The sequence below is a fragment of the Zonotrichia albicollis genome, chromosome 2, assembly GCF_047830755.1.
Source record: "Zonotrichia albicollis isolate bZonAlb1 chromosome 2, bZonAlb1.hap1, whole genome shotgun sequence".
Lineage (NCBI taxonomy): Eukaryota > Metazoa > Chordata > Aves > Passeriformes > Passerellidae > Zonotrichia > Zonotrichia albicollis.
In genome coordinates this window covers 109,535,619-109,560,431 of record NC_133820.1, presented here as the reverse complement: position 1 = coordinate 109,560,431, position 24,813 = coordinate 109,535,619, and the positions used below count along the sequence as shown (strand labels likewise).

Here is a 24,813-nt window from a genome sequence, read left to right as displayed (position 1 = left end):
CAAGTTCTGTGGGCTTCTTCCACTTAACAAACAGATACTACTTCTTAGACATAAAGGACCTACCAAACATCAACAGATGACCTAAACCAGACTAAATCCCAGTTCAGTGAAATTCAGGCACCTCTACTTGAAAGAAAGCCCTAAGCCACATACACTCAGGGTGGACACCTCAAATGTTATCCACCACCAAGGAATTGCTTTCTACTTGTCTAAACACAGACCCACATGTGCTCATGGGCACAGTACCATGATGAAGAAACAGATTCATGGGCCCCAACCAGCAGGAAAAAAGCCCATGAATCTGATCAGCAGATCACATGTATTCTGGAAGGAACCCTTCTCACGGGATATGTCCTGTGCAGCCAGTGAAGCTGGTGTGATTAGGCCAGAATAATTAAAACAGAAGTTTGCCATCACTGTTGAAACAGAGTATTTAGTTTTTCAACATTTCAGCACCTGGATTAAGAGTGAGATTCATCCCATTTATCTGCAGACATGCAGAAGTTGGGAGTTAGTTCAGGAGTGCCCTCCATTACTAACAGCATCCTGTCACCACAACTCTGAAGTGTAACTCATGAACTCGTTTGCTTTAGATTATGCCCAGTTCAATATGAAGGCATGTGTCTCTGTTTCTGCTGACTCAGGGTGAGTTTAGATGGTTAAACTTACAGGAGGTGAATCCTACCCATGGTATCAAAGGGCATGATCTGAATATGACCTCCAGAAATAACCTTTCCTATAACCTTTATGACATGTAAGTCACACAAACCAGAGAAGAACTAATTCAATACCACCAGTGTGAAGATTTCACAGGGAAATATGATTAATATTGTGGTTCTAAATAAACTATAAAGGCAGATGGCATTTCTAGCTTGATGAATAGAAAATTAGAAAAAAGCATGAAATAATCCTTTAAAACATATGCCCACTCCAATCCTCCAAAAACACTGACTCAGAGCATTTTTAAATTTAACTTAAATATATAATAATGTAGGGAGGAAAATATCATAAGCTAAGTGAAGCTTACTGTGATGCACACTTCTCTGGACCAGTGATAAGAAGAAAGGTGATAAAGGGCAAAAAGAGAAAAAAGAAAAGCTCAGGAAATTAGACATACAGTTTATCTAAATTTTTTGCTGGTAATTCACATTCTTTGGGAAATTCAAAGTAACTTGGAAGCACTTGAAGTATTTGAATTAGGAACATTTCCCTACCTCAAGTACTAGTACAATACAAGGGAAGTACCAACGAAGTCTGGAAGGTAAGAAACTACTACAGGAAATACTAGAGGATGCCCTATGTTTTGGACAAATTTTCTCCTAACTGTTCTGCAGTCATTGCATATTTTCCTCTTACAATTTCTCTTTTCTTACTCCTAGAAGCAATTTTTTTCACAACTATGTTTCTTCACTCTAATATCCACAGGAAACAAGTAATGAACATAAGCTTGAGTTTTATTTGCTTCCTTGACCCACCTCTACTTTCTGTACTATTCACCAACTTCTTCCATTGTGCAAATATATAAAATACACAGGGGAAAGGTGACTTGTGCAGTGGCCTTATCTTTTACTCTGTGAAACCTGAAGGACAGAGTAAACTAGAAACCTAGCTAGAAACTTAGCTCACCTGAAGGACAACACTGCAGTAAAGATTAATCGAAACTTGATCTCTGGCCAGCAACTGAGACTCTACATAACTGCTGAAAATCCCTTCTGGTACTTAATTAATCTGTTTTCCTATGAAAACAAGACTAATGTGATCACTCTGTCTGTACTAGTATCAGCAAAACAGGCAGAATGAAAATTACCTTGAAGTAATTAAGTTTTCTGTAGGATCTTGTAAGTTTTTTTGGCAACAATTAGAGCTGTCCAAAGGCACTGCCCAGAGACTGGGGATTCTCAACAATACCTGTCCTCTCTGCTTACTTCAGTATTCTTTGTGCATAAGCACATTATCTAAGATAGGAGGTTTTGCAGGATGAATGTAAAAAAGGGATCAGACAAAACAGTTTCATCCAGAAGGTAAGGACAGAATAACTACACATGCTCCTACCAAGACAAAGAAAATAATGTGAACAGATTTTGCTGTGCACAGCATAATTCAAATGAGAGAAGCTGGAGTCCAACCTCAGAAAAAGCTTCACTGGTGCTTTTATCTCCTTACATGCCAAAATAAAGTATCTATGAGATGCAAATACATTATTAATGAGGCTTCAGTATTACATAGATTGTTTGTTTAATCTTGGTTCTTAAAGCTAACCAAGTTTATTTTTACCCATGCTCCTAAAATAGAGATATATCATTGTTAAGCTCGAAGATGGCAACAGTCCTGGAAAATTACAGCATGTAGGAGAAAGTTCAGCCTGCTATGAGTATTTGAAACAAGAGGTCAGTAGGTTAGGACAGCGCTTCTGGTCACCTCAGATATGAAAGATATGGAAAAGAAACTGTAATTGGCTTGGAATTAAATTTAGACAGTTAAAAACCATGCAGAGTCTTAGAAGTTAGCTTACATTCCAGTCCAATGAAGTCACATCCTTATTGCTGGGGACATCATGTCCTCCCTCTCTTATGCAGTGCCTCAAAACCAGCTGAGTGGAGCCGCTGTTGCTGTTCTCGTTGAGATTCCATATCCTGGCCGTGGAGTCTCCGGATCTACAAAGCAATTATGCAAATAAGTGGAAAACTCCTCATGTTGACCCAGCAAACAGTGTAGAAGCCTGTATTTCTGTTTTCATTGAGACAACATGACAGCCTTGCAGGAGATGGGAGGAACAAGAGCTGCTGGCCTGGACTGTAACGGGACCGTCTGACTGCACAGGGCTGCTGGGAACCTCCTGGCTCTGTGCAAAGCACAGGTCTAAGGCTTTGGTGCTGGAATTAGCAGAAGCTCACCCACGGGAGGGCCCTATTCTATTGAAATGTTCCAGATTTTGCAAGTAGAAGTTGTTTTGAACCTCCTGAGAATTTTGATGTTTCTCCTGTGCACTGCCCAGAATAGATCCAACCACCCTTCCCTAAACCTGCTGAATAGATCAGGGCATTACAAGCCTTTAAGAAGTAAATTTTATTTCCAACTCTTTGTGTACTTTTCTAAAAATGCTAACACATATTTAAATTATACCTGTCATAATAATTTTGTTTATTCTGGTAAGTTCTATCTAAAAACATGTAAACTCCTGTCTACATTTTGCACTACATACCTAAAGCTGGCATCACCATAACTGAGTTACTCTGGGGCAACTTACAGTAACTGTCTGTAGCTTGGTGCTTACATCATACTGTCTGAAAAAATGCAAAATAAGCACTGCCACGATAGAACAAGACCGAGGCAGCATCAGGATTTTGATCTATTTTTTAGAACAACTATTCTCTACAGAGGTGTTTTTAACACAGGCTGAAACCCTGATTTTGCTTAGAAAAGGTTTTGAGAAGGAAGAGCTCAGCATTATCTACTTGTAAATAATATATGTATTTTGAATTTCCATAAATCTTTATTCTACTGAAAAATGTCTCTGAGGTTCTGAGATAAATTTGCCATGGAGTGGAAGACATTCCACTTTAAAAGTTTACTGGGATTTTTTTTCACATCTCCTTTCCTTACATTTTTGAAACAACAACAACAACCAAAACCAAGTTTCCTGGATTGCTTGTTTTGTCTAGAAAGCAATTTTTATTTACATGCAGTTAAGTAGAAGCTTGGAGTGGAGTTAGCAACAATACTTGCAAGAATTCATACAGTATAGATGAAATTTCATTGTTGATACATCTGATGTGTTAGATTTTCCTTTTCTTTAAAGTAATGACAAAAAACTTTCTTTCCTATGCACTACCAAGGAGAAAAAGTCTTTCTTCAAAGATCCATTTTTGAAGGAATGGATCCACCTGTGACCCATTTTTGCTTTGATAAGCTATGTTTTACTGAAAAAGAAATCCATCACAATAGAATACTAAATTTTCTTTTGGTCTACTAGTAAAACATTTTAATTATTGATACTAAGAATACCAGGCAAACTTTCAACACTTGACATGTCTTCAAATGCAAATATTGACCAAGCAATTATCGAACTCCATTGATCTCTGGGTATTATTTTACTAATAATTTAGCCTAATTTTATACAAATATTTCAACTGCAAAAGCAAACACCTCTCTGCCTGTATCAGGAGCTCTGAGCTCCTGGGGAATGAGCCCCGTCTCCTGTGAACATTTTCTGCCAAGCTGAGATGTGATGGCTGGCCAGGGTTTTGAACCCAGCTACTCCTGTAAAGCCACTCTTTATTTCTGAGACATATCTTTCACATTAGTGATTAAGAAATAATTCAGATCAGGGTAATTTTTGCCACCACACCGCTGTGACTGTAATATGCATCCTTATTTCTTCAGAGGTCTGGAAAATTGACATTTTTGCATATGTTGGCTAGAAAATTAACCAGGTTAATCATGAGACTCAGAAGTTAAGAAACATTTTAAACTGTGGTAATTAACAATGATGGGAACATAGATCTTTAAAGGACTGCTCCATTGGTTAACATGCTAAGTAGGAAATTCCTTCAGAGCTGGCTTCTCTCCTATATACAACTGCAGGACCATCCTGCATTCATTGTAATAATTCAGTTTGTTATTGCACCCTGTGAATAAAGTACTCAGTCACTCGGCCATCAAAAGCAATATCCTATTTGCTAGTTCTAAAAGGGTTATGTTTTGTTTTTCAACACTTTTATTTAGTCAGTTTTCTGGCAAGGCCTAGGCAATCTTATTTTCCAGTATTTTAATTTTGTTTTTTCCCTTTTCTTCTCCCAAAGCCACATAAGCTATTATGTGTCCCTGCAGAGAGGCTTTATAAGTCTACCAGTGTGCAGCAAGGGTATTTGTGTGTCTTCCCTTTTGTTGCTGGGGATAAAAAAAAAAGAGTCCAGAGAATGCTCTGGAAAGTATTCTGATTTCTGGTGAATGATTCAGTGAACCCTGCCTTATTAGAGAAGCACAGTTCAAGCACAATTCAGAAAGATATTTAATCTCCTTTGCCCACAGAAGCATTTCTATCTACATGATAAAGCAGCTCATTCCAACATGCAAGTCACGAACACTTGAGTAATAGGTATACTCCTCTGCCCTGTGGAAGAGTACTGCCAAATTTTAGGAAGGCTAGCTCTGAAAGGATTTTATTTCATGCTCTCCTGCCCCAGTATGTTCACGAATCAAGGTGGAGAAATGTTTGTGGAATGTAATTTGTGACATATAAAATTACCATTCCGTAACTGGAAGCACAGAGGTTTTAAGTGCTGCAGCTGGGTAAAGAATTTTGCAAGATGGTTGTTGAACCTTGGTATTTCTAATCTTCAGCTACAAGACTTTGAATCACTGTTATTATGAGATGCAATATAGCTAATGTGTATTTAATACTTCTGGCTCCAACAGGTTAGAGGTTTTATTTTTTTATTTTAAAATATATTATTGAAAGAACTATGGGAAGGAAATTCCTCATTTTTATTTTGACATCTAACATTTCCTTAATAAAGCTGGTTTCTTAAACTAAGTGCTTACTCCTCCTAGGCAGTTAGTAGAGGGAAGTGCCTCACAGGTGTCCTGAATAAGATCTCTGCCCCACTGATTCTACAACATTATTCTCTGCTAGAGGTTATTCAAGTCGACCTCCCCCAAGAGCTGACCATTTTGCATTCATGGATTTGATGCACTGAGGAAACCAGTCCAAATAGTCCCCTGCTAACAAATAAGCACTTAGAGTTAGCAGAATTAGTATCTGGCACTGACACTGAGAAGTGATGTCTGAAATTAACACCCTCAGCCTGGTAAGTCAAAAGGATTATTCTGAAAGGTAATTTACAGTGGATCCTAAACCAGTGATATGAGGAGTGCAGTAGCCTGAAGTACTGAATATATAAAATCCAGAAATGATGACAGCAGATAGCCTGGAAACATCTTCTCTTGCTTCTGAGAGACACAGCAAGAGCTGAAATATCTCAGACAGCAGCTTTTATGGATAATTACTTTGCTGAACAGGGAGAGCAAAAGGTGCACAGAGTGGTTTGGAAGAGATAAGTCACAGCCTCTCTGTGTGAGAGAGGCTGCCACAGATCAGCTGATAAGCAAAGAAACCTACTGCTGGTTTTGGGACTGAGGCCAGGTCCCTCTGCTTCATGGCTGTGTGAATTACTTGAAGGGCATGGCTGGATGTCACAGAACAGAACACTTTTGGAAGCAGCAGTGGAACACAAGGACAAAAACATCCTAAGTTGAACTGAAAAAGCTTTTGGAGTTCAAGGCTCTAGCAGCCTTGACATTCACAGTCCATCCACTTCCACACTGGGAAATTCAAGCACGTTCAGAACTCTGCCTCACTGGACCATGGTGACCTGTGCAAGCAAACTGACAGGTTATTCCCTGGCCAGAGTTTGGCTTGTTTTAATTAGCACTCTTGCTTGGTCTCTGATGTTCTCTCTGAATAACTCCTGGGCATGGCTTGGTGGTTACAATGTCCAGAGATGATTCCCATGTGCAGTTTGCTTGGCAGCCAGGGCCGTTTGCTAGCAGAGACAGCAGCCATTCTGTGCCAGCTGGCCTCAGTGCCCAGCAATATTCCCAGGCACAGTTACTTTACTAATGTGGATGCAGCTCTAATGGATTTCTGCACTACACAGGGAACATAACCATCTGCAACAATTTAAATGTGTCATGAAATTAAAACTTAAGATATTGAAAGATAACTAGTGGAAGATATCAGCCTTTGGGTTTATGGCTGGGAATGACCAAATATTGAGATTTAACCAAGCACCTATTTTTTTGGGTATTTCTTCACCTGTCCAAAACACTCTATGCAATTATTTGCTTTGGAATGTTGACTTCCTTCATAAAGTGCAGTTAATCATCTCCCATGTCTGTATGCACACACTTCACTCTATTATTATAATGCTTCTGTTCATAACATCTAAGCATTCTTTTCATAGGCATCTGGTGACAGTCACGCCTTTGATAGCCTTTACTGGTATTTCTAGTCTCCCCCATCCTCAGCTTTAAGGGTTATGTGTGTGGTGGAGGGGGAAGAGCAGCTGCAGAATATATTTTTCTAGCTATTTGATCAGAGAAATTCCTGTCTCTCTGTTTTATTTTGCAATAGCTGTTTGCAAAGCCTGAAGAGTATATATTACTGTGCTAGTTTTCACACTCTAGGAAAACAGCAACTGAGTAGATATGACATTAAACATCAAAATCCCTTTCTCTCAGTGGGATAGTCACTAAATCTGGAAACCAGTGCTCTAGTTTTGGGTAATTCATTCTACATTTCTTTCAAACAGCTTGCTTCAGATTAGGTTCTGAACCTGCATTATTCTTTTAGTTGAGGATTACATCAGGTTGCTGTCTAAACTGCTGCTGCTAGTTGTTAGAAAAATCTATTGCCTGTGTAACAAGGCATCAGGAAAATACTTTGTCATTAACTGAGATTCAATTAGTCACTTTATAAACAAAACAAATCTGTTATCTTTTTCTGTATTTAATAGCTAGGTTTTGAAGTGTATTTTTTAGATGGGTACAATCAAGCAGATGGGAAACTCAAAGAAAAGTATTGACTGGGCAGCACAACATGGCTGTTACAGAATCTAACAATCTGACACTCACACATCAGACTAACTGCAGTGTTCTTTTTTAAATCATTACTTTATAAAGGGCAAACAGAGCTGCAGAATACTGTGGATCTCAGGGAATTTCTCTCCCTTGTTTAACTGGTGCTGTAACATGGAGTTCACCTGTAGATAAAAGCTTGCGCTATTATTACACCAGACAAAGGCTTCTTTGTGCAGTGGCATAATCACTCACTCAGCTCTCTTCCTTCAGTTTCACTTTCTTCTGGGCATTCTTTGCCATTTCAGTCACTCAGCTTCACCAGGCACTGGCTGCTGTTACCCCAATTCCAGCTGCAACCCTACCTCATTTCTTACAAGCAGGCTAAAATCTGACTGAGATGCACATGGATTTAAATTATTTGCATTGTCACTGCACTGCTATTAGTCTGCTAAAGCACATGATTGTACTTTGTAACCACATGTGTATTTATGTGCCTCCACGGTCACTCGCAAAGCTCATTACAAAAGGCCTCTTACACTGAAGGGCAAAGCTTAATGGAATGGCTAGTGAGAGGGTATTCCTCTGGCTCAGGTACCTGACTAATAGTTCTGATTATCATCCTCCAGGTTTACCTGTAAGATATCACAATCCAGGCATCCATCCACCAATGCTCAGCACCCTGAGGCAAAGTTAAACACACATTGCAACACATACTTTGGTTTATGAAATGCTCCACCATTTAAATTAGCACACTAGGACTGCGCACCAGGGATCCTAGGGAAGCAGTCCACTGTGGCAAGCACTCACTTGCTTAAAATTGATAAATGAAGATATAAGTACTACAGATAATAAAAGTAGTATCAGACCTAGATATTAAAAAAAAAAAAAAGCATACTCAGCAGGATTCTGGTTCCCAAAATCCCAGTTTGTCTGAAATTATTTTTTTGAAATTTCTATCTTCACTCTCTTGGAGATCTCTGCTATTCATCCAACACAGAATTTATTCTATTTTTCTTTTCTATTTATACTGTAATTCCTTGTTTTCATATACTAAATGAATTAAGTAAGAAGAACTATTCTGATAATCTTGTAAAAAAGCGAGAAATAAAATAAGGACTCTCCTCGTCCTTGTGAGGAAAGTATCCTAATACTGATAAGTAACTCTGATTTATCTCCTCAAACTATGACCAGCTTTACTCCATGTTCTCAGTTAGATTTCTTAAATCTAGTCTTCATGTTAAGGTTTAACTTTAAGCATGAACAGGGTTCCCCCAGTGCCTGCATACAGCTCCTGGGGTATGTTTACAGCTGTGATTTTGTTTGGATCAGAAATGCTTTTGTAAGTCAGTCTCCTGATCATCCCACTCAGGATGCTCTGGTGGTCATTGCAGAGCAGTCCTGCAGAGGATAAACTGGGCTCTCTTCCAATGACACTAAAGCACAACACTCCCTTAAACCACTGCTTACTGCTCAGCTCACTGAACAAACTTAGGTCCAGTCTGAAGCACACCTATCTCCACACTTTTGAAAAAACCCAGTGGATGCCAATGACTTTCTGAGACCCCAGTGTGAACCAATAACTAAGAGCAGTAGACTGCATGATCTCCAAATATTCTGAGAAATTATCCAGAATGATTAAAAAATATTTCTAAAAATTTGTGTGTATTTAGGGCCACAGAATTTACATCTTAAATGTACAAATTCTTCATATTTGTCATCACCTTATAACTATTTAGCAGTTATACAGGTATGGTACTGCTGAAAAAAAACACTGCTGCAGGCTGATAAAACACCCCAGGAAACACTCATTCACATCCCAAATCCATTTGCAAGTTCTTGCATCTCTAAATATTCTCTAATTGCAGGAGCTGGTTTGAGTCACTGTCTGTCTTACCCAGATGCTAGCAGGTCACTGACAGGGTTCCAGGCACAGATGAACACTTCTGATTCATGGCCCCGAAGGACTGTTGCTTTGTTAGGAGGAATTTCAACATCCCCGTCAATTTCCATTGGCTTTGAATGATTATCTGGAAGGAGATATATCAGAATTAATAGTTTACAAGATGAAGTTAGGTCTGTTTTAAATTCATGCTACCTTCCCAAGGCCTGAAGCTTACAGCAGCATATACACCAAAATTAATACTGTGCTGTGTCACTGACACTATTACTCTATTTGCTTCTCTTCAGCCATTCAAATTTATGACATTTCCCCAAAATGCAGAGCTTTCCAAAACATTCTGTATAGCTTTTCATCCCCCAAATACTCAGGATTTAGTTCAGTGTAGTTTTTCTTTTGAAGCTGGCCTCATTAAAAATGACTTGCAGATTTATTACAATAATTTTTTAAAATAACAGAAAGCATTTATATTTTATTACACAGTCTCCTATAGGTAATATCTCTGCTACTCACAGACAAAAAATATACTGAGGAGGGGCTTCATTCCTGGAGCACATCAGGGCAATGGTGAATGATCACCTTCTCAAGGATATCATAATACATACAAAGGTACTAAATGAGTCATAGATCTACTTAATCTGTGTGCTGTAACCCTGCAGTTCTTTAGACTCATCGCTTTTATAAAAATCCTTTATTGTCTTAAGCAAGAAAAGTGAATTTAAAATGATGGATTTCTCTTAGTAACAACAATTCATTCCAACTTGCATCATGAACCATATTTTTACTCCAGGCTTCCTCTGCTTCTGTATAAATCTTCCTCATTAAGCTCTGGACACACTTCCTGGCAGCATTACAAGATTATTATTCTCTGCAAACATGACACCATCCAAGGACAGGTGACACACTGAAACAGCAGACACCAGATGCTACTCTGCACACAAGTGTGGCCCATTTTGCAGAAAGCACATCCAAGAGCACATAGCTGGCAGCCTCCTGTTACCCAACCAATGTTTTGGCCAGCTGATCAGCTCTGACTGATCAAAACGCAAGTTCTCTCTCTGGGTTAAGTCTTTCAGTTAGTCATTCTCCAATCACATATGAAGATCCATAGGTTTGCAAGTAGAATAATTATGCTCCATTATTGCTGCATGTTTACGGCATTTAAAATCAGCCATCTGTCCTGATACTTCAGCTCTGCTAAGCTATTGCCCATCAGCTGGTGAAAAAGACTGTGACACTGCACAAGTGCCATCAGGAGGAAGATCTCCAGATTTCCCCCTTACCTGGGCTCTCACACACCTGGTTTGGCTCTGCCTAACTTATGCTGAGTCACACAAATAGCACTTCTCACTGCATATTTGGCTAGCCCCCTAAAACTATGTCTGTGCCACATCTACACCACAGATGGAATTGAATCTAGATGAGTTATACAGAATCAAGTATTAAAATCAGGAAACAACTAACAGAAGTTTGACAGCTTATTTCTAATGAAAAATATCTATATTTTAGCTACACTCATTACCTACAGACTTGCTGCATGAATACTGGAAATGCCTATTTGTAAAATCCATACCTAGGCTGAGTTCTTATGTTAAGCATTGTCCTTGGCAATTCTCTGTGTATGACTACTAAACTGAGTACTGCTGAGATACACCAATACTCAAGATTTAGCCTGACACCAACAGCTGGGATCTTTGATTCCAAGCAGTCAGGCACTGAAGAGTGTTAAAACCCATCAGAAGATACAAGCCTAGAACTCACAATCCTTTATTGCTCAGCACAGCACAGATTCACCACACTTAAAGCATATTTTCAAGAGAAAAGTAGCAGCATGACAATGGCTATGCATTCATCTGTGTCCTCTTCACAGTGTGAGCTGGAAGCTGGGGGTAAATCAAGATGTTTCAAGCACTTTAATTTGAAAAATTTAAATGAGATGCTATGCTTACAATACAGGATCCTACTGTCACCTGCCTGGCTCCAAGGGCGGGGCTGCTTTACACTCTCCATTAAAACCAAATGACAGCTGGGGAGCAGCATTTCTCCAAGGTTCCACAGTCAAGAGGAGCTATCAGAGCAAACCTATCTGATACTCAGGAATATTTTTCGTTTGTATGTGGCCAAATGGAAAAACCTAGACACACACTTTGAATGCTATTAACTACTGTGGAAAACCCCCACGAATAGTCATGCTGTTAAAAAGAAACCTTGATTAGCTGATACCTGGATTAGTACATGCAAGACCAACTGGCCTCTGGGAGAATGAAATACCTGCAGAATTATTTTGTATTGTATCTTCCAGTAATGATTTTTACAGAACAGTTTTGGTGGTTTATGAGAAAACAGAGGGAAGGATGAGAAGCCTTTAAAAATAATTTGCCACTGTTCACATTTTATGTGTTTTTTTCCTACTTGCATCAGTAGTCAGGAACATCCATATTCAGAGTGTTACTGTTCAGCAGTAAACTTAAAATGCCCCATTGAACAAACAGGACAGTTGATGCCTCTGTGATACTGCCTCAGGCTCTTACCAGATTCACACAGACACTTGCAGGATATGACTGATATGATAATGGTAACAACAAAAAGCAGAAACCCCTGAGCACAAACGGGAATCCTCTCAAGTGTGACAAGTTCCTCACCCAGCACCAGCTCTTGGGAGCCCTGGTCTCACCTGGAAATTTGGCTTTCCTATGGGTGCAGCTGCAATGTGTGCATGGGGAATGAGAATGGATAGGTAAGAGAGATGCAGTAACCATCAAGAACAGGCCTCTTTTGTTCTGAAGTACCTTCCAAGCAGAAAGCTTTCAGTTAGGATCTTATTTGCACAAAATTGCCCTGGAGGGGTTCTCTGAAAGAGAAGGCATTTCTGCTAACTGCAGCAGAGCCTCAGGTGAAGAACCGAAGTCTGCAGGTCACATAGGGAAGGACTCTGTCCAAATGTTAACACAAAACATTTTCTAAAGGCCAGGGCATCTTTGATAATAGTCTACATTATAATTCTTTTCCTCAAATGTATTGAAAATCTCAAACAACTGGAAATTAGAAGTCATATTACCCCAAAGTATTAAGATTGAGGGGTTTTTTTTTAGTCTAAAAGGAAAAAGTATTACTTACTTACTGGTAAGTAATACTAACTATTTCCTCCAAGGAAAAAAATAGATATTTTTAAGATCTTGTGAGTGCTAACCCTGTCTTTTTTCAGGAAATACATTTTTTCTTTTTTTCTTTTTACTTAAATATTCAAGAGGCCTTTCACTAAATTTGTTCTTTATGGCTGTAGTTTTAATAAAGGAACACAGCTTACTCCTCTTTCCAGAGCTTTATTTTTTATAAACCTAAGCCAATCCTTCCAAATATAACGAAACAAATTACACTAAAAATATTTGTGCTGGAAAACAATCCAAAGTTTGGCTCCATTTCTACATGCTGACTTTTATTTTTTCCTGTAACATTTGAAGTGACTTAAAACTGAGAACATTACTTGGGAAGCAACAAGAAAAGGCAGCAACTTTTTTTATTCAGTATTTGAATCTGCACCTCAAACTATTGTTATTGTTTTCTGTCTCCTCTCTTTCTTAAATCTATCATATTGTATTGGTAATGCTACATACAAAAACTTATCATATAATATTAAATATTTTAAAACCTTTTTGGAAAGACTTAAGAGTGTCAGGGAGAACTTCATCCCAGAATAAGTGCAAACTAGGTAATTTCTCAAAGACATCTCTTCCTCCCGCTCCACCCATTCCACCTTTTTTGAGAGCCTGGTATTTGGGTGACTTCCAGGTTATGACTAAGGACTAGCACATTGTTTAAACCTCTGCCAATATATGCCAGGTCTGTGGAATACAACAACAGTAAAAATTAAGGTTTGGGAAGTTTCTCACAGCTTTCATATTAGCAGTCTTTTCTACTCATGATTATTTCTTTCTCCCAGGAAAAGTCCTTCTCAATACTCCAAGAAAAGATCTGCAACTGTTTGTGAAAATCCCCCTATTAAATACAGCTGTGAGAATTTTTTTTTTTAAATTAGAAAATGTCAGATTTGAGACATCAAGGCTTACGGTGTGGCTGTAAACATGAACTGATCTTTAAGGCTTTCCTTTTGTTAATACAAAAGTAGGTATATCTTTTTGGATCAGAAGGAAATATATCTGAGTGGTTCTCTTTTAGTGATGAACTGATGGATCAGTTTTCTACCTTAAGAATTTGGTTTTTTCAGGCCCTGAGACAGCAAGACATTCCCCTAAAATTTTCACAGATCAGCTGAAGATGTGTCAACAAACAAAATGTCAGCATTTGATACATTTAACAATACTTTAATTTCAGTGTGTACCTCTTCACATATAAAATTATTAAGGTTTCAAAGCAGAAGGTTAGTTGAAAGTAAAACATACGCAATCCATAGTTTGAGAACAGATTATATTTTAAAAATGTTCAGATCTTTCTTACATTTGCTTTCTCAAATAAAAATGTTATTTAAATAAGTGCAGTTTTACTGGGGGAAAAACCCTGTCTAACTGGAATTCTCTGAAGGAAAACCGGTTTTGAAAGTTTTCTCACTGACCCGCACAGGAATCTATTCAGATCAAAGAGAAGGTGGAAACTGATAACTTTATCTACATTGCAGAACTAATAAAATCTGTTACATGACTATAGTCCTGACCTTGTCTAAGCCAAAGAGCTGTTAGGACTTCCTACAAAACCTGCCATGCATGTTCCTCTGGAGTTTTCTTGTAAGACAACTGGGCAGTAAGGGCTGGTTTCAGAACTCAGCCAGTATGCAATGGGCCTTGCACACAGAAACCAGAACCAGTAATCCATCTGCCCCACAGTGTTAGCACAGGCATCAGGATCTGGTTACACAAGCAGGTAGGACCCACTCCATGCTGGAAATGTCTGACTTTGGATGATATTAATATATAAGTGCAGTGTTCCTTAGTCACTCATGAACAAAGGTGAATTCAGCACTCTTGAGAACCAACTGTTCCCAAAGACTAAGGAAATCTCAGGAAGGTGGGACCTTGAAATTGATACTTGCACTGAATTTATGAATAAGCACATGCTATTAAATAAAAGGCCAAGGAACAATTTTGCTCTATGTTTTCAAGACAGGTTGGCTGCTTCCAAGCAGTTGGCTGGGAATGGTCCTTGGCACATGTGCTTGGCAATGCTGTTTGGGAATGGACAGCTGGTACAGTCCAAACTGGGTTAATGACCATGACACTAAGGATAGGGATGCTCCTGTGCTTGGCCACACCCTACACAAATGGAAGCTGGAACATGCCAAACTGGGCCATGGACCATGCCAAGGCTATGGATAATCACAGGACAGCTACTGCACAAGGACAGCTATGCACTGCTCACACAACAATTACACAGATAGGGCTTGTAGGGCTGTTGGAGGTTAGGATTACTCCTTTTGTTTTCTTTCTCTCAGGGAATTTTCTCCCACGTGTCCCAAAGGGACAACAATAACAGGCACTCAAGAGAGACAAACGAAGTTGCCACAATACAGGGGATGGGTGTGGCTGGCTACTCTATTAGCTGGGTGGTTTCTCTTGGACCTGCAGAAATAGCAGGAGATTTGGGCTGGGGGAAGGGGCTGAGTGCAGTTCCTCGCTCTCTCTCATTTGTCTGCATAAGAAGGGAAACAGGCCAAGATCGCTGCGGGGAGAATTCACCACCACTGTGAGGCTCTGTCTCCTGCTGTCTTCTCCTACCCTTGCTGCTTCCAAGGTTCCTGCAATAGCTCATTTTGCTCTCCAAAGAGGAACAGGGAGCTACTGCTCCTGTGGGTTTGTAAAGCAGGTCCCTTTTCCCATCCCTTCTGTCAGCTGCCATCACCGTGTGGAGAGGTGGCTGAGCTCGGCCCCTGCAGGAGCGGGGGAGCCATCGCACCCGCCCTGCCCTGCCCGGCCCGGAGCGCCCCTGTCGGCCGTGCCGGGAACTGCACCCACAGGGAAAGCGCCTGACAGCTGAGAGAAATGTCACCAGGTCTGTGGGTCTGTCTGCTGCTGCTGCCAGAGTGGTTGGTTGTTTTGCCTGTATGTTATACATACCAGGAAACAACTGTTACTCTTTTTCCTATATCTTTGCCTGAAAGCCCCTTAATTTCAAAGTCATAATAATTTGGAGGCAAGGGGGCCATATTCTCCATTCCAAGGGAGGTTCCTGATTCCCTTGGCAGATATCTGTCTTTCAAACCAAGACAAGGTCCCAGCCTCTCAACCCATCTCTCTCCCAGCCTGGCCAAAATGACAAGCTTTGGCTATAGCCCAGTTTTTATCCAATATCTAAAAGCATCTAGAAGGCTCATAGTAAAGTCTGGGTAGCCTGCTCCAAGGTGAGAGTATACAGCTCCACCTCTTGATTTTGTCTTCAACTTGCGATTCTGAACATATCTGAAGTTTTCAGGTTGTTAGATAAACACAGCCCTGTGATATGAAACATCATTTTTAATCAACATGCCCTGGAATGATTGCCCTTAATTCTACCACCATGCAGAAAGCACACCTTGCATCCCATGCCGTAACTAAGTATAAGAACATTATTGAAACACAAACAGCCCAGTGATGGCAGGCAGCTGCATGTTGGCTTACTTATTGCATGTGCCCCATTCTCCTCTCCATTCACAGTGGCTTCTCCGTTCTTTGGTGTGTTCTGCTGGGAAACAGCAGTCGTCGTGGCTCCCGCTGTGGCCGCCGTGGCCGCCGCGGCTGCTGCGGCGCTGGCCTGCTGCTGCGCGAGCTTCTCTCGGAACGCTTGCTGCCGCGTCTGGACGACATCAGGCATCACCGCGTCTATCAGAGACAGGGACTCTATAGGCCTGCCATCAAATACTGTACCATCCTGCAGGGAGAACGAGCACAAGGGAAATCCCAGGGTTAGGATCTTCAGGCGGCAAAGAATCACAAAATGAGCCCGTGTGAAAATACTGCACTTTGACTGAACCAACAGGGCCACAGGACTAAGGACTGCCTCTCTCTCAGATCTGTGATGGTAGCACTCATGGTCCACTCAGAAATCTGATTGGTCAAAAAGTAATTTGTTGGAATTTTATAGGAAGTTCTACCATATAAATGCTTTATAGATGCAAAAGGAGTTAAGCTGTATTAAAAAATACGTCTGACCAATGACAAAAAGTTTCACTTTGTTTTCTGTTTGAAAAAACAAAGTCATGGCTAAAGCCATGACAAAGGCAAACAGGCTTTGGTTAAACTGTTTGTTTCCTACACTTGTGGGAGCATTGGGATGGAATGGAAGCAGATGATGTATAATGAACCTCAGCCAAAATATGATGTATGCATAAATTCAGTGGTTTCTTACGCAGTGTTTTTCAACCCAGCACCACCAGTTGTAGCTGATCATACAAGACAGCCTTACCATTATTTTTCTTTTATTCCACTATATTATTAATAATAGTTATGACTTTCATTTTGATTTCTGTAAATTAAACTTCAGCTTCAACAACCAATTGAGTAAACTTTTAGGGGCTGTTGAAGACTTAATACAGACTATATTGACTTAGCTTTTCTTCACTTTCACTCTCCTATTATCTTAAATATAGGGGAAAGATTGTAGTAGTCCTTGTAAAGTGCAATTTTGGCAATCTTTGGCAACCCCCCTTTAATTCTTTGAAATAATAATGATCTGTTGGTGAAAGATTTGCTCTTGAGAAAGAGCAAGTAAGAATAGGATACAGACAGATGATGTAGCTGATAAACAATATAATCTTCCATAGGTGGGAACAATTAATTTAGAAAAACAGCTGCTTGCCTGACTGGTATGTTTCTGCTGACCTAGTTGTTGCATTACCCCTTATAATTACAATATTAAGATCATACATATTTGTTTCCTCATGGGGAAGAAAAAGGAGGAGACAGTCATTAGAGAAGAAACCATAATCTCTTCTGCTCAACATTTTTTTATGTGTCTGCCAAAATTTATTTGAATCTTGACTCAAATTCTTGCTACACAAGAAACAAAATATTTACCAACAGATCCTGACATCTTACATTTTCATCTGTAAATGTGTTCACTGGACTACTTACATGACTGCCCTTTAATAGATCACAAACAATAATTTTATACACACTACTTTATAGACTCACTGATTACTTGTCACTCCTAAGTAATACACACAGAAAAGTAACACATAGGGAAGCATCTATGGTAGCCCTTCCTGGGATTCAGATGTAGCAAGAATGGCCTTTGCTTTGCTGCAACATACTTAACAGTATCTATTAGAACAGGATCAGAAAATGGCTTGGGTTGGGTTGGAAAGGACCTTAAAGGCCATACAGTTCCAACATCCCTGCTGTGACAGGGATACCTTCCACTAGATCATGCTCAGGGCCCTGTTCAACTTGACTCAAACCATGGTGAGAGAGCAACATAAATAAATCTTAATGGTGACAACAGGAATATTTTCAGATTATTCTCTCATTTTAGAGAAAGTGTTGAAGCTGGGTAATGCAGGACCCTACAATTTGACCTAAGTGCTTCAGAGCTGGAACTTTTTAACTGTGTAGCTCCAATTTCAGGCATGGGGCAAAATGTTAAGTAGCAGCAAATTAAGACAGCTTCCTAACACTGGTTTGTTATTACAACTGCATCAAAGTGCAGCTTGGCGTGAATGTCAAATGTTATTGCCCCATCTACAAAATAACACATATACAAATCTTATACATGGTATTGAGTCACGAGAAGAAAATACACACAGAATGTTTGAATAAAACCAAAAGAGTTTCCAAACTACACATTGCAAACAACACAGCCTTTTCTCTATTTTATATTCCTTTGTTCTCACCCATGCTGTTCACATGCTACATTCAGGTGTAGAGGAAAAAGCAGTAGCTTCTCTGTATTAATTTTTATTTCCGATGTTTGTCAACCAGAAATATCTATCATAAAAATCTTGTAATGCAGCACTTGCTTATCTGTCAGGCTTCATTCCCCCTCAAAGCACCTCGTCTTTAAGGTTGGAAGGGCAAAACCACTGGCTTTTCCCACATCCCCTCTTTGTTTCCACTGGCAGCTCAAGGAGAACAGAGACAGTCTGTGGCTGTTCATACAATATCTACAGAAAACCTGCACCCCAGCCACATTGAGAATTTACATGCACCTGTTTCACCATGTACATGATGCCTCATCTCATATGATCTAGGCCAAAGTCACTGAAATCACTCTCCAGTGACCTCTGTGGATTTTTGATCAGGCTTCTCATGGCTTGTGAACAGTGCTGCCTGCTAGGAGGTGTCAGGGAGGGATGTTTTAACCCATGCTGCAGGTTCTTCCTGCCAAATTCTGCTATGACCTTGAAAACGCAAGGCTGTAAGCACAGGCACGTTTTCTTGTTTGCTGGAAGAACCTGTACACCCTGGATTTGTTGGCTGGGGTAGCAGAAACACCATGAAACACCAAGTAAGCAGCGCAGAGAACGCCTCCCTGCCACAGCTGAAAAGCCAGGAACACGTTTCCATCTCAGAGCTTTCTGGCTCTCTGCCGGGATGGGGCAAAGTATGAGGAATAAAATGAAACCAGCTGAGGAGAAGATGGGCAGTGGCTAGTACTGGGGCTGCTGGGGTGTCCTGCTTGGCACATCCCAGCGTGTGGTGGTTTGGTGGCAGCAGTGGCAGCTGACAGCAGTGGCACTTACTTCGTTGATGCTGATCTCGGCCTCCACATACTGGAGCCCCTTCTGGAGGATGGAGATGAGTGCAGCAGGTGGCACTAGTGTTCCGTTGATGTTGGACTGGCTGATGTGGCTCTCGATACCGAAGGTAAAGGCCGAGTGGGAGAAACCTGAGAGCAGGAAAAGGAAGCCATGATATGAAATCTAAATGCACCAGTCAGATACACCTTCACGGTCTAAAAATAATTCTGTCTTGAGATCTAAGAGACGCTGCCGTGTAAGCAGGAGGGTGTGGGCTGGCTGCTCGGAGCTGGGGAGGTCAACCTCAGCCTGCCCATCCCCCTCCCTCCCCCACACACAGGGCAAGCCATACAGAAATAGAAATGCATGCACAGAAAAATAACTGCACTAACCGAAATGCAGCCCCCTAGAACATGTAAACACCAGCAATTGCCACAAGGGCAGGTCCAGCTAAAAAAAGTGCCTCAAATCTCCATTTCCCTTGCTGAATTTCAGTGCTGGGTGTTTGTGAAGCTGCACACTTAAATCCCTACTAGCGTGCAAGTTGTATAAAATCAAGGCATAGATGCAGCTGACACAGAGGAGCCATTCCCTTATACCAGCAAAAAGATTTCCAATACTCTGCTCATTTATTGCTTAGTACAATATGATGGGCAGAGCACTGCTGTTGAAACGTGAAACCACAGAAAGGCCATCTCTGTAAACCTATTTTCTGTATGTAAACAGCAATAGCAAAAGTAATTAACTGGGATCTGCCACACAGCAGATGACAAGCTGAGGTGGCCTGTACTTCAGCCAGAAGTCTCTCTCTTCCCTGTTTCATTTTTGTCATTGTCTGCGTAAGTAAGTGGCAATGAAGGCGACAGCACTAAAAATTAAAGAATTTTGGCAGACAAATTTTAAAGAGTGCTGCCTTAAATTCTGTCTGAAGCTGCTCAGAACTGTTGCTGGGTATGGAGGCGAGCGCTGCAGAGAGACTGTACAGAGGGGCAGCTGTGGGAGGGGGAACAGGATGTAGATATAACTGTAGGAACCCATTTATCATCACACTGTCTCCAGAGCATTAATCTAACATAAAAGCCTTGGGGAAACCACCCATGCACTGCCTCAAACAGGAAGAGCTCTCATCGTCTCCACCAGCTAGACAAGAAAAAACAACAAACAACAAACCCCCCCAAAAAAGACAAAGAAAGAAGCTTTCAAATGAAAATACTTCCGTTAAATATAGCTGTGCCTCTTCCCCTTGTCAACACCAGTGTCATTTATAGTTCTGTCCGTTAAGGGATTTCCCCTATATCACTGCAATGTCCAATTGTGTGCAGGCTGGGATGTGATTTTGGGCTCGCTTGACAGTAGTGCTTTCTTTCTCTCTTTTCAAGATGCTTTTCCCAGCTAGCTCAATTATTAACACAGATAGCTAGCAAAAACAAGCTCAGAAACAGAATGCCTCCCACATTTGAAACCAAGGTATGTATTTCTCTGATTCTCCCCCTCCCCCTACGCAATTTATTTTGCTGCTGCTTTTCTCTTTTTCCTGCTAACAGCTTCCACTCTCTCCCCTCCCACCCTAATTTTCCTTCCTGGCACTCTCCCAGTTTTGGGGGATGATTTGGACACTTTTTAGGAAATGGCAGGTCCACCTATGAACAGAATTCCATAGGACCACATGGCATTAAAAAAGGACAGATAAAAAAACCCTACTGAAAAACTGCAGTATCATTTATGTAATCCCTAGGCCAATTTCTTATTCTGTATTGCTCTTTATGTCCTGGTCTAGTTTATGAGCTACTGGACCTCCAGCTGTGAAACAGACTGTAAGATCTGCAGGGCAGTGTTTTTCCCTGGTTATTAGTTTTGTAGGACATCTAAGCACATTACTGGGAACCACAATGAGGAAGAGAAATCAAGCACTGAGCATACACAGCCTTCACCTGAGAGGTCTAGGGCCTAATCACTGAACACTGAAACCTCTATGTGTATCTATAAATATATGGCATAAAACTAGCCAGAATTAGAGAATCAGATTCCTCTTAATTTATATTTATGTGTATTTAAGTTAATCAACAATGGTAACACAACTTTCTTAAAACAGAATGAACATAAAAATACACAACAGATAAATCGTAAATCTAGGAAAATTGAGATGCCGTACAAGAGCACTAAAGGTGACTGCTAAAATGCCCAGCAGCTAGTTTCCAAGTCAACAGCTCAGAAAATTGTAACATGGTCTCTGATTGAAACAACAGGAGGATGGCATAAAAATGGCAATCAACAAACATGGAAGGAAAAAGTAAAAATGTGGAAAACCACGACTGTGGAGCTATGGCAGACATAAATCTTAACTATGACATTTTACATCTCATTACTGTATTTTGTGTCTTACAGATTTTTTAGCTGGCTGCTGGCATATCTCAAGCCCCATCTTTGCCAGGAGACAGATGATTGTGCACACAGCTAAACCTCTTTGTTCAGTGCTGATCCCCAGAGAGCAACACAACTCACCTCACAGCATGTAAGAGAAGAAACTTCAGTACAAAATTCAGTTGTGTTTTTGCAATGAAACATGTTATTTTACTGTTTCTCTGGATGCTGAGAAACTGTCACCAAAGCACCTGGTAGATGAGCGAACACAAAACTCCTGGTACACTGTCACTGAGGAGCAATCTCACTCACACACTTCCAGCAGCTGTGAGCAACTTTCCTAAGATTTTATCAGACAAGATCTGATTAACAAAAATCAATGGCACAAAACTGTTCAAGTAGGTGCTGCTGGACACAGCACTCCTCACACCTCTTGGAAAAAAAGCAACCAATACAATTGTAATTAAAAAAAGAGCCAAAAAACCAACAGAAATATGCCGACCAGTCCTCCAACAGATAGCTAATTCCCTCCGGATTTCTTGTATTACTACAGCAGTTATGTAAGGCTCATTTGAAAATAAACGGTTTTATAACCACCTCACACAGTCAAAAAAAAAAATCCTCAATGAAGCTGTACCTACATCAGGTTTCTGATAACACTGAAGAATCACCTGAGCTTTACTTTTATAGTTACCAGATGCCATCAGTTCTCTTCAGGGCTCTGCACTGAACTACACTAAATTACACAGCAAAGCTGCAGCTCCATAGTTCAGTCTTATGAATTCTATCAAAATTATAGGTCTTATAGGTCTTATTGATTTCTATCAAACAAAGGCAATTTTTAAAAAATGTTAGCTTGTTAACCTGGCCCTCCTTCTAAGATTGTGAAATACACTGGGGACGCAAAGCCAAGACACAAGCACCATCCCCAGTCCCAGTCTGCCAAGGCAGTTGGGAGCGTGAGCAGAGACAGAAGGAGCTCTGCAAGTGGGGATCTGAAGGAAGGATGTGGTGGGGGAGACATGAAATTACAGCAGACAAACTGAAAATATCATGGCAGCAGTGAAATGAATGAAAATTGCAAATCCGTGTCTGCGTGCATTCCTTCTCATAAATTCTGTCATTGGTGACTGCAATAATCACTCCACAAAACAATAATTTCTGTTCAAATAGCACCGGTAAACAAAATCTTAGTGCAATATATCCTTTGAAGACACATGCAGTGAGACTATGAGCTTTTGAGGTTAAAAGCATGAACACAAAAGGCTGAAGAGGAGAAACAGGTTTCATAGCAGTGAGCCAGCTGCTATTGCTGTGACACGACCAGTACCCTAAATGGCATCTTTCAGCAGACTTGAGGGAATGGCTTCCAGGTTTTTTCAGCCCCAAAAAAGATGAAAAAACAGAAACCATCAAGCTATGCATAATTTGTAATGACCCTATCATAAATGAAAAATATATCCATAGGAATAGTGCAGAAAAAATTCTTGTGCAGAAAAAGTTCATCTTGGGACGATCTTGGTACGATTGGAGGTGACTTATAGTTGGACTTGAAGTAAAAGCGGAGAAGAAATAATGAATGTAGAAAACAATTAATTAAATGACCCCCCCAATCTCAAAAATTGTTACACAAGTCAGAAACAGACTTGGAAACTGACTGAAATTCCTAATTGAGAGATTCCCACAGTTTTTTTGTACTGACAGTGGTAACAGGTCCTGGTTCTGTGCTATATCTTTTCCCACACTGAGGTGTCTGTATATACTCTCAGTGGTACATACACAGCCGTTTGGGAATTCTTGCCCTAGGCAGTGCCAAAAAATGCATATGTAGGACTGTGTTTTGCAAAATTTCACTGATAGGTTTTGCTATAACTGCAAAAACGGAGATGATGGAGGGTTTTTCCTTTGGCTGTTCCTTTTTCAGTTAGAAATGGCTTCCCTTTGAAGCTAGATTTGTCATTGATCATAAAATGACAAGGTTTTATTTAATGAACATAATGACGCTTGTTGCATGCTTGCTTGATCTGAAGACTACATAGTTTTAATTGTTTGCAATATGCCTGGCTCACATCAGAAATGCCTGTCAATGTAGGTGTAGAAAAGGCAACTGGGGAGCCACGCAGCCCAGGGAATGAATGACTCTTCTTCTCCAGTGATGTGTCTCATCTCTTCTGCGAGCAAAGCATTATGCCTTCTTTTAGACTCACACCTGGGGTGATGCTGAGTATTCCCCACGCTGGCTCATTTGGCACTCACAGCTCCAGGTAAAACTGACATCTACCAAGTGTTCCTTTCATTTTCCAATCTCTTTAGCACCAAAAAAAGCTTGTCTTTGTAAAACTGCAACCTTGAATTGTAGCAGCTACAGTACCTGCTGCTGTATTTGTACAGGTGAGGGGAATGACGAAGAGGGGTCTGTAAAAGCAAAGAACTTTGAACTGTTTCAGTCCTTACTGGTTACTGGGGAGTTACTTTGGGGATGCCCTGATGAGCAATAGACAAGTGATCTGTTGAACAAAGTTTTCTGTTTGTGAGCTAAGTGGTCTTAATTTTCTCTGGTTAACCTAAATAGTTTGCTGTACAGATAATTTTTAAAACCCAGGTGTTTTTCAGTTATTTGGGACTTGGTTCAATTACTCACACTGTAAGATCCTTCACTGAAACATTTGCCACAGTACAATAAAACAGAGAATAGAGAATTATGAAAATCAAATTGCCATTTTCATACACTTTGGGCATCTTGATGATGAACACCCTCTATCCCAACATTGAATACAAGTAACAAGCCACTACTACAAATCTTTGTATAACTAATGCCGAGTGTGGCCCTCTTTTCTGAAAAATAGTGACATTTCATATGGAGATCTGTGTCATTTCCTTCAATAAATTTTCCTATTTCTTTAACTCAAGCAGTCCAGACTGAGGTTTGCATATACAGAGATCTTAACTTCAATTTCTGGAGATCACTAAATTAGTGATGCTATTACTTTAAAAGAAAGAGAGAAGAAAAACAAAAGAAAAGGAATAAACTACCTGACAATCCCTTCTTTTTCTCCAACAATTAAACATCTCCACATGGAAATAACCAGCACTTCTTGCTTAATTGATTTCTCTGCCATTGTGTTGCCTTTCTTTTTTGAAATTTCCAACACAAACTCCTCCAGTCCTCACCTCTGAAGTAACACAGTGTTCCCTTTTAAAGTATTTGGCAGGTAGAGGAGACAAAAATGAACAAGGCTTTAGACATTATTAAAACGTCTGGCTCAGCAGAATCAACATGAAGCTGCTATAATGGGATCCACCCGCAATCTCA

The 24,813-nt window shown here is 40.3% G+C and overlaps 1 protein-coding gene across 4 annotated transcripts in view; it reads right to left on the bottom strand.

Annotated features, from left to right (window-relative positions):
- TBL1X (transducin beta like 1 X-linked) overlaps positions 1-24,813 on the bottom strand; it is a 192,717-nt gene that overhangs the window by 17,256 nt on the left and 150,648 nt on the right. For all 4 annotated transcript variants that reach the window (XM_074535990.1, XM_074535989.1, XM_074535991.1 and 1 more), the window contains 4 exons: positions 19,143-19,288; positions 16,084-16,333; positions 9,476-9,608; positions 2,513-2,654 (listed from right to left, as the gene is read on the bottom strand). In XM_074535990.1, the coding sequence (XP_074392091.1) occupies positions 2,513-2,654; positions 9,476-9,608; positions 16,084-16,333; positions 19,143-19,288 (671 nt within the window). The remainder of the gene's footprint in view (positions 1-2,512; positions 2,655-9,475; positions 9,609-16,083; positions 16,334-19,142; positions 19,289-24,813) is intronic.